Source organism: Sinocyclocheilus anshuiensis, unplaced genomic scaffold, assembly GCF_001515605.1.
Source record: "Sinocyclocheilus anshuiensis isolate Anshui unplaced genomic scaffold, SAMN03320099.WGS_v1.1 scaffold466, whole genome shotgun sequence".
Classification (NCBI taxonomy): domain Eukaryota; kingdom Metazoa; phylum Chordata; class Actinopteri; order Cypriniformes; family Cyprinidae; genus Sinocyclocheilus; species Sinocyclocheilus anshuiensis.
In genome coordinates this window covers 29,205-40,092 of record NW_015544159.1, presented here as the reverse complement: position 1 = coordinate 40,092, position 10,888 = coordinate 29,205, and the positions used below count along the sequence as shown (strand labels likewise).

Below are 10,888 nucleotides of genomic sequence, written 5' to 3'. Positions count from 1 at the left end.
AATTGCTGGGTTTGTCCCTATTTTACCCAGCACTGGGTTGTATTTAACCCAGCATTTTTTAGAATGATAATTGTAGCAAAATTCAGTGTGTATTTCAAAATGCATTCTGAGCCAAATGTAGGCCTATAGCAAAAAAAAGGGTAGTAAAATGGTGGTTTAAATGTCTTTTTTAATGCATTGACACTCACACTTATATGGAAGTATAGAGATAGCAAAATTCAATTTGCTAAAATGCCCCCTCACAGAAAACTAGAAAAAAATAGACCACAAATGTATCTACACTGTCAAATCATCTGTCAAATCGTCAGATATTTAAATGTGTAATTAAAATAAATTAATGATACATTTAAATTAACATCACAAGAAAAGTTTTGAAGTAGGCCTAGCTTTATGGTTTATGGTAGCTTTCAGTGTTGGGGAAAGTTACTTTTAAAAGTAATGCATTACAATATTGCATTATTACTCCATAAAAAAGTAACTAATTACGTTACTTAGTTACTTTTTATGGAAAGTAATGTGTTACGTTACTTTTGCGCTACTTTTTAAATCTGGACAGGGCTTGCTTGTTTGTTTTTAAAATAAAAAAGTTATATTTTTGGCAAATATAAAAGCCTTGTAAATTAAAAAGTAATGCGTTACTTTACTAGTTGCTTGAAAAAAGTAATCTGATTACGTAACTCGCGTTACTTGTAATATATTACCCCCAACACTGGTAGCTTTATTGTAAAAAGTATGACACTGATTAAACATCACGACACGCATATTTAAACACACACACACACACAAAAACTGATAACAAAAACTAATAAACAAAATTAGCACTAATACACACACTGAAATTTTACTTGAAAAATGCTAGGAAACGATTTTCACTCACTAATTGCTAGTAAATTTCACAAATAGTTACAAAGAAACCGCAAGTAACACACTGAATTAATGTTACTTTTTTGGGACTTTTATTTTGAAAACAGCGGCCATCTTTTAACTTTCGGTTTCGTTTACTGTAGCAAATACCGATCCCTTGTACTTTACATTTGTCGAAACATGGCTTTCCAGTGTCAGAGGGACAGTTATTTGCAGGAGGTATGTGGCTTTTTCAGATTTTATGATATTTCGCTGTATGTGTATCTCCAGAGCAATGTATGTCGAACATTATCTGAATGTGTGAGCATCTCTGCAGTGTTTTCAATTACCAGAGAATTTACTTCGCTACGTACAATTCATGTAAAATAATTACACATGCTGATATTAACATTAACATAGTTTAAGGTACTTTTTTTAAAAATGCATTTGTCACTGCAAGAGTTCAAGTCGAATACATATAAATAAAAAAAATATTTTTTGTTTGTCAACTTTCCTTTTACAGTTGGACACATGTGTAGTGTCTTGCGTGCCTGCAGAATTAACCCTAGAGAATAATGGAAAGAAAGAAAAGCTGAAGGGCTTTAATCTGAAACTGAAAGACACCATTCTGTTTCCAGAGGGCGGAGGACAGGTGAGTTTCCCCTCTCTAATGTCATGCCATGCATGTAAATAGATACAGTATGTAAACAATCCCTTGCATGAGCTTGATGTCTTATTGTTTTTCGTTTCCAGCCTGATGATCATGGGACGGTTGGAGGTGTCAATGTCCTGCGTGTGTTGAGACAGGGTCCAGAGGCGGTGCATTTCATCAGCTCTGCACTGGAGGAGGGTCAGGAGGTGCACATCAAACTGGACTGGGAACGGCGCTTTGACCACATGCAGCAGCATTCGAGTAAGGAAGGAATGAGTGTGTTTAGATGAACTATTACTTTAACCTTGTAAAGGCTGATATATAAAATAATAGTCAGGAAAAAATCTAATTAGACAAAAGTTTGCAATTTGTTTTTCTTGAGTTTCAAATTTGATTCATCAGGGTTTTATTACTCTTATAGTATGATATAGTGAGAATATGCAGCTTTAGTGACAATAGGGGAGGAAAAAACACATCAGGCCTAAAATGAGCAACAGTATGCAGTTTTGTGCAGTTGCTGATATTTATATTTCAAACAAGATAAAATTCTGATAGCTTTTAAATGGGTCATATGATGCTTGCAACTTCAGGGATCTTATCTATGCACAATCAGCTTGTAACACTCCAAAGAGAAAGGAAAACTTGAAATCGCATCATATGACCCCTTTAATGTAAATCAATTAGATCTTCGTAACAGTAACAGACTATTTATGTAATGCATGTAAATATCAGTTGTTGCTATTTCCTAATAATGTGTCTTAGTAAGATATTTAATGCTTAGTTTTATGATCAAAGCTCCGTAGTTTTTATTGTGGGGGCAAAGCATATAGTGCAATGCAATACAATGATGATTGAGAGAGGAACAAAATTATGCATGATATGGATAATCAAGTAAACCTAAGTTGCTTCAGTCCATTCGGTCATTACTAACAATAAAAAAGGTATTTATATGGTTGCCTAATCAACACACACACACACACACACACACACAGCCTTTTACTTACTAAAAAAAAGTATTTATCAATCAGATGACATAAGGCATCTACTAGATTGTGTGCAACAGGTTTTTCCACAAACTTTTGATCATGTAGAGGGCTTAGAAATTTGCACATCAAATATGATACAGTAGGATTTATAGGGTTAAATGAAGCTCAAACTAATTTCATCACATGCTTATTGTCATTTTTAAAGGTCAACACTTGATCACAGCTTTAGCTGATACAATGTTTGGATACAAAACTACCTCTTGGTAAGAGCTTTGGCAGGATCTATTAAATGATTTGGGAAATAAATTTGATTTCTAAATGTTAAACCATCCGGCTGGTTATGAAATGATCCAGGGATTTAGGACGTCAGCGTAGCAGCATAGAGCTGGACACAGCCACGGTGAAGCCTGGAGAGATGGAGGCTTTGGAGGCGGCTGTGAATGAGAAGATTCGTGCACACATTCCAGTTGCTGTCAATCTCCTGTCCATTGATGATCCTGCTGTGGAGAAGGCATGTGTGCACTTTCAGAAATCATCTTTTAGCTTTTTTAGGAATCACATTTTCACAACATTTACACACTTTAAGTTGTACAACCCAAACTACAGAACAAGTGAGTTATGTTTAATCAGTAATTCAATGTGCGCAATAATAATAAAAAGAATAACGACACAACATGAATTCAATTTAAAATGAAACAAAGCAAAAAACAAAAAAATAATCAAAATAAATGATATTCAAAGTGAAAAACTATAATATACACTGTTATTCAAACGTTTGGGTTTGCTAATATTTGTGCTAATATGTTTTTAAAAGAAAGTCTCTTATGCTCACCAAGGGTGCATTTATTTGATTAAAAATATAGTAAACAGTAAAACTGTAAAATATTTTTACAATTTAAAATAACTCTTTTCTGGTTGAATGTATTTTAAAATATAATTTATTCCTGTGATGCAAAGCTGAATTGTCAGCATCACTTCTAAAGTCTTCATTGTCACATCATCCTTCAGAAATCATTCTAATATGCTGATTTAATGCTCAAGAAAACTTTATCATTATTATTAATGTTGAAAATGGTTGTCCTGCTTAATATGTTTTGTGGAAACCACAATTTGCTACCTTTCAAAAGTTTGGTGTAAGTATGATTAAACAAAGAAAAAATATATATTTTTTTACAGCAAGGGTACATACGGTTACAAAAGATTTCTATTTCAGATAAATACTTTTTTTTTTTTTTTTAGATTTCTGTTCATCAAAGATTACTGCAACTGAGTGGTTTTCTTCAAAAAAATGTAAGCAACATTGATAATAATAAGAACCATTATTAATAATTAAACACCAAATCAACTTTGCCATCACAGTAATAAATGATATTTATTATGTTTTGTGGAAACCATGATACATTTTTATAGAAAGTTCAAAAGAACATTTATTTAACATATAATTTTTTTATAACATTATAAATGTCTTTACATGTTTGAATGAATAAATGCATTCTTGCTGATAAAAATATAATAAATATATAAAACAATTCAATAGAAATGTGTCCTTAAAATAAAACTAAACTGAGCTAACTACAACAAAACTGAAATTAAAAGCAAATTTAAAAATGCAAATTACTACAATTTTATATTGAGATAAGAAGGGAAAACATTCTTTGTTTCCAGTTGCCTTTATTTTGATTTTATTTCATTTTTTTTTTTTTAAGTTGTGCAGCAAATCTTTTCCTTCTTTCCTCAATTGTGGACAACAAAATCCCATTATTTTTTATCTTCTTCCTAAGTTTATAGAATTAAATAAGATCTTTTGGTGACATATAGTGAAATACATCTTTAATGATTTTAAAATAATACTGTCTCCAAATTCACTTCTACTTTGCGCAATACTAACATATCAATTTTTTACTATTCTCATGAACAGGTGAGAAGCCGTGGTCTTCCTGATGACCATGCCGGCCCCATCAGGATCGTTGACATTGAGGGTGTAGATGCTAACATGTGCTGCGGGACTCATGTGTCCAACCTCAGTCACCTTCAGGTCAGCCCTCCTCTCCCTGTTGAGCACATTTTAGCTCATCCACCAACTTAACCTGTGGATTTTAGTGTATTATTCAGAGCTATTCTACTGTTTAATCTCTCAAAAAAATGTCTCCTTAGGTTATAAAGATTTTGGGGACCGAAAAAGGGAAGAAGAATAAAACCAACCTGATTTTCCTAGCTGGCAACAGAGTGCTGAAATATGCTGAAAAGAGTTACAACATTGAAAAATCACTGACCGCCCTTCTCAAGTGAGTTACTTCCCTTAGGGGCCGTTTACATGACAATGTTATCAGCCAAAAACGGGAAACTTCTTATGCGTTTTGACTGTTTGTTTACACGACAATGGCGTTTTGGAGACTGAAAACGCATATTTTTGAAAACGGGTTTCAAAGTGGAAGTTTTTGATAATGGCACTGTTGTCGTTGCCGTGTAACCACCCATGGGAATCTTTGTAGTTGTGTCCTCTTTTGGAAGGCCAGACAAAGTAGTTTCGCTTTCACAACTAAACACACAGCGTCACACACGGCGGGTTAGAGTGAGTGGAGGCCGGCTTGTTTAAGCGGCGGCCGGCGGGCTTGCGGCAACCACATGTGACGACCCCGGGCTGGACTCCGCTTCCACGGTGAAAGCCGATCCGCCGATCGACAGCACAAAGTTGATGTATTTCTTCAGCGACCAGCACGATCAGCTCTAGGCATGACGAAGCAGATATCGTCCTCTTTTGGAAGGCCAAACAAAGTAGTTTTGCGTTCACAATGAAACACACAGCGCCTTCACGACATGGCGGCAGCAACAATACTACAGCGAGAATAAAAGTTACGCCTTCTTTCTTTGTGTGAACATTTGGGCGGCGTTATGCAAATCTTCCCACATAGTGACGTAGACATGTGGGGGCGTGTTAGAACGAGCCGTTTTAGGTAGGCGTGGCTGACTCTTAACTTTTATAAAGAATATCTCTTTGGATTTGAGACTTTAGTCTTTGCAACTTTACAGATCTTCATGCACCAAGAGCTTGTAACACTCCAAAGAGAAAGGAAAAATTTAAATCGCATCATATGACCCAAATTGTGTTCCCAAGATGAATGAAGGTCTTACGGGTTTGTAACAACACGAGGGTGAGTAATTAATGACAGAATTTTCATTTTTGGGTGAACTAACCCTTTAAAGGAGAGCGCGAACAAACATACACAACAATGGCGGAGTACATACTGTTGTTGCTGCTCAAGAGTGCTAACGCTTCTTCAACAAAGTGTGGATTTACTTCACCAGTATTACAACCAACAGCGGAGACGCATCATACATCATATAATCTTCACTTCCCTACAGGTACTGTTTACTAACAAGGTGACAGCGCCATTTGGCCGTTTTCACGGATATGTGTAAACGTGAATCGTTTTGAAAACGTCGTGTATACGTGACATTTTTTCAAAACGCAAGGGAAAAACTTTTCAGTTTTTGACTACACCGTTGTCGTGTAAACGTAGCCTGTCAAGTGATCTGTCTGCCTTTCTTCTAGCATGAACTAATGTTTGTCATTGTGGTTTATTAGGACAGGGGCAGATGAGCATGTTGATGCCGTGGACAAGCTACAGAAGACGGTCAAACGTCTTCAGAAGGTAACTTACTGTGTCAGTAAACAAGGATTAATCTTTCACGTTTGCAATTATTGATCATTACCCATTATGTTCCTCTGACAGAGTAATCTAATTATCCTGAGGGAAATGGCTGTTCTGATAGCGCAGAACTTCAAAAACAAACCAGACAGAGGAAACTTCTTCAGCTTTCACAAGTGTGTTTGACTTCTCCTGTTGAAGTCTTTAGTGAATTAAAGGTTTATTAGTGACTCAAATCGACAAGAATTCAAAAGTTAAATCCAAGTTGCCTAAAAATAAGCCTTGTTGTTTTCACAGTAAAGACGGTGATAATGAGTTCATGAACATCATCGCAAATGAAATTGGATTTCAGGTGAAGCACATCTTTTATTCTTTGAATAGAATGTATTTGCATTGTTATTCCCAGATTCTGGAGATTGGAGAGTAGTGTATACTCTCATTGCTGTGTTTGTGTAGGACACAGTGATCTTTCTGACCGTGGGTGAGGAGAAGGGTGCAGGACTTTTCCTGCTCGCAGGGCCTGAGAATATCGTCACCGAAGTGGGACCTCGGTAAGACCCATGCTTGTTTATTCCCTTTCATTCTGACAATTTGTAACCCCGACATATGAAATAATTGTAAGCAAAATCAAGAATTTTAAAATGGAATGGTTTATAGAAACTTTACACAGAGTCTAAAAAATATATTCTTTTAATGTGTTTTTTGTTGTATAATTTTTTGATACATCAGGTTTTATCAGTGGCGGTTCGTGGGTTTTAAAATAGAGGAGGCACACTAATTGTAACGTTATTGGTTATTGTAACGTCTGGGATCCCTGCCGATTATTATTATTATATTATTTGCTTAACCACTTTAAAATGGCCTTTTGGTTGCTTTTAGTCAGAAAACGTAAAGAAAAGGACATACAGCAAGATAATATAATTTCACTTACCTGGCCTATCACTTGAAGCAATCACTGCACCCGTTTACCAAGAAATTTTGGCGCACTTCATGCTTCCTTCTGCCTGACCAGCTTTTTGAAGATGCTGATTTCATTTTCCAGCAGGATTTGGCACCTGCCCACACTGCCAAAAGTACCAAAAGTTGGTTGAATGACCATGGTGTTGGTGTGCTTGACTGGCCAGCAAACTCACCAGACCTGAACCCCATAGAGAATCTATGGGGTATTGTCAAGAGGAAAATGAGAAACAAGAGACCAAAAAATGCAGATGAGCTGAAGGCCACTGTCAAAGAAACCTGGGCTTCCATACCACCTCAGCAGTGCCACAAACTGATCACCTCCATGCCACGCCGAATTGAGGCAGTAATTAAAGCAAAAGGAGCCCCTACCAAGTATTGAGTACATGTACAGTAAATGAACATACTTTCCAGAAGGCCAACAATTCACTAAAAATGTTTTTTTATTGGTCTTATGAAGTATTCTAATTTGTTGAGATAGTGAATTGGTGGGTTTTTGTTAAATGTGAGCCAAAATCATCACAATTAAAAGAACCAAAGACTTAAACTACTTCAGTCTGTGTGCATTGAATTTATTTAATACACGAGTTTCACAATTTTAGTTGAATTACTGAAATAAATGAACTTTTCCACGACATTCTAATTTATTGAGATGCACCTGTAGTATGATATAGTACGAATATGAAGCTCATACTCGAGGAAGAAAAACATCTCGGTTTTATTCAAAGGCCCAAACTGAGCAAAATATGCAATTTTGTGCAGTTGCTGAGATTTACAGTCTAATGCCAAATTGTAAGATGAAATAGCTTTTAATGCAAATCAATGAGATCATCTTTATAACAGTAAAGTAGACTACTTGCTAAAATGCCTATAAATAGCAGTTGTCAAACTATCTCTACCGATTTATGTCTTAATAAGATGATTTTTAAATGCTTAGTTTTATGATCAAAGCTCTGTAGTTTTTAGTTGTGGGGTCAAAATATATAATGTAATGTAATATAATGATAACTGAGAGATGAACAAATAAACACTCCTCAAAAGCCTCATGTATCTTATGTGATACTCACATTTTAACATGATTTTTCGATTCAGTTGCTTCAGCCCAGTAAGTGTTCATCTTACAACATTACTAACAATATAAAAGTAATTCTTGTGTTTACTTTAAAATCAGTAAAGATTTCACAGCAAAAAGACACATGAACCATAACCTGAAGGGGGGCATTTTTAGAATAAAACTACAAGGCCTTTTTCGTACTAAAAAACTATAAACTGTCAATCAAGATGACAGAAGGCATGTAGTAGATTGTGTACAACAGGTTTTCGATCATGTTTTGATCATTTACAGGCCTTAGAAATCTGCATATCAAATATGATACAGTAGGCTTTATAGGGTTAATTATGTTTTTTTTTTTTTTTTTATTCAAGTGGCAGCTTAATCTGGCCACTTAGACAAGCAGATACTGTCTGTCTGCATGTAAAGTGACTTTCACATCTCAGATAGTTCATACCACAATAATACAGTGACATGAAAAGGAAAGAGTTAAAATGACAGTGACCGTGAACGGTTGTACATAAATACACCTTATTTCACAGACATAACACAGAAACAAATTAACTCCGTTAACCGTTCTTCCATCTAGTTTACTTGCTACTACTTTGACTTTTTCTGCTAATAGTCCTTTGCTTTGGCATTATTTACTTTATGCACCACTGCATGTCAAGAGAATGATGCTATATTAAATACCATTGCATTTTCACATTTTTCCAAGGTTGCATGTAGATTTATGTCGTGCAGTGATTCTTCCAGTAGGTGGCACTCTTCTGAAACACATTCTCCTGTGTTTGTGTCGTGGTGTGCAGGGTGTCAGAGCTGCTGCAGGGTAAAGGAGCAGGAAAGACTGGACGTTACCAGGGTAAAGCCAATAGTTTGGTGAAGAGAGCAGAAGCTGAGGCTTTACTGAAGGAGCACAGCTGCAAACTCACCACAGGAGAGGAATAAAACGACCGCAGACATACACTGACATTCAGGTGCTGTCATGATGGTCCAGACTCTGTCTACACCAAACACATGCATCATGTTGCGACACGTCAAAACTAGATTATTTTGTTGCAATCAATGAAACAGTCCAAACAGTCTACGTCGCAACACATCATGATGCACCTTCAGTTGATAGAGGCTCCATTTCTGTTTTTGAAGAACTACATAACTATTTTTCCCCTCCATCAAAAAAAAACAAAAACTATTTATTTTTAGTTAGTTATACTGAAATTTAAACTTCTGACTTGTTGCATTAAAGCCAGCTTGTGATGTTTTGGACCTTCACATTTAAATAATTGTACTAGTAATAATTTTAAGAGTACCAACGTGTAAAGGTTTTTCACTATTCTTATAATGCAAATGTCGTTTTTATACGAATGGATTTCTGTTGAAAACAAGGTAGGAAACAAATTCTAAATTAGAATGTGATAATGCCTTTTTCACTGGAAACAATACAGATATTTCTAAGGCTAATAATTTTGTAAGAGTATGAAATGTTGCACTGTTACATGATTGAGTTGTTTGAAGATTGTCTTAGTTTGATCAGAATTAAATGACTCCATGCCCTATGAAGTTCAAATTGTTTTAATATTTTATTTGTTGCTTTGTTCATTTAAAGTAATCCTTCAGAAATCACCATAATGCACATAATTCATTGGTTATTTGTCAGCCATTGGACTGGTTCCTAATAATAATTGCGAAAAAAACAAAAGACTCAATTAAATGTATAAGAATAAGAAACGAGCAGCAGTTCTAGTCAGACATCTTATATATATATATGTATGTAATATGCTGCCTTGAATCATTGGGCTGTGTTGTCTTTTAAATGAACAGTTCACCTGAAATCGACAGTTATGTCATCATTTACTCAACCTCATGTCATTCCAAATTCATATGACTTAATTTATTCTGTTGAACAAAATAGATATATAAAAAGAGATATTTTGCAGAACGTTCAAGCCACTTGTTTCCATACAGTTAAATGTGGCAGGTTTTTGGCTCTCTCCAAAAAGGTGCTATAATCCAAGTCTTCGGATGTCTATGTGTGTTGAACAGAACAAAATTTAAATGATGGCAATGTTTATTTGTGGGTGAACTGTTCCCTTTAAAATCAAAGTAGGCCTGGAAAATCAGTGTGTACGTTTAGAGCAGTTCAATTGTTTTGGTCTCAGGGATTGCTTGTAGTTTTGTATTTTTGGGCCAGTGATCACCAGACATAAAGCTGATTGAAGACTGTATTGTATGATTTACTCATGCCCTACTGTACCACAGAGCTTGTGCTAATAAATAATCTTCCAGATGATATTGTTTTTGAGGCTATGGATCTATAGTGCAATTCAGATAAGGTCCACACTTGACTCACACCTGTTTTATTGGAGTTGATTTGATTAATCAAATGTGTTTATGGGTGACATGCAATACTCCATTTAAAACCGTTCAAAAACAGTTCTTAAAATTCTTACATATGGATTGTTATGACCTCATATACTACATCAGATATTAGTAGTTTTAAAATACATTTATATGTACATTCTAAATTTAATTTAGCATAAAATCTTGATACATTGTCAACAAACAGTATATAAAATGTGTGTAAAAAAACAAATGAAAACAACAATACTGGGCAAGATATATTTTCAGTGTTTTATTAAAAATGACCTAAAGAATTTCCAAAAAATTAAATATTACAGAAAATACATCAAAAAAAGTCCACATTTTAGGGAGGACAAAAATTGTCCTCCTATCTATCTATCTATCTATA

General features: G+C 35.1%; 1 protein-coding gene across 1 annotated transcript; it reads left to right on the top strand.

Moving 5' to 3' along the window:
• The first annotated feature begins 1,011 nt into the window (after nucleotides 1-1,011).
• Nucleotides 1,012-9,292, top strand: aarsd1 (alanyl-tRNA synthetase domain containing 1). The gene is made up of 12 exons (XM_016495457.1): nucleotides 1,012-1,083; nucleotides 1,367-1,495; nucleotides 1,597-1,756; nucleotides 2,687-2,744; nucleotides 2,836-2,992; nucleotides 4,400-4,516; nucleotides 4,636-4,766; nucleotides 6,068-6,134; nucleotides 6,216-6,307; nucleotides 6,429-6,483; nucleotides 6,588-6,682; nucleotides 8,949-9,292. The coding sequence occupies exons 1-12, from the start codon at nucleotides 1,045-1,047 to the stop codon at nucleotides 9,085-9,087; spliced, it is 1,239 nt and encodes a 412-aa protein (XP_016350943.1). The 5' UTR covers nucleotides 1,012-1,044; the 3' UTR covers nucleotides 9,088-9,292.
• The last annotated feature ends 1,596 nt before the right edge of the window (nucleotides 9,293-10,888 follow it).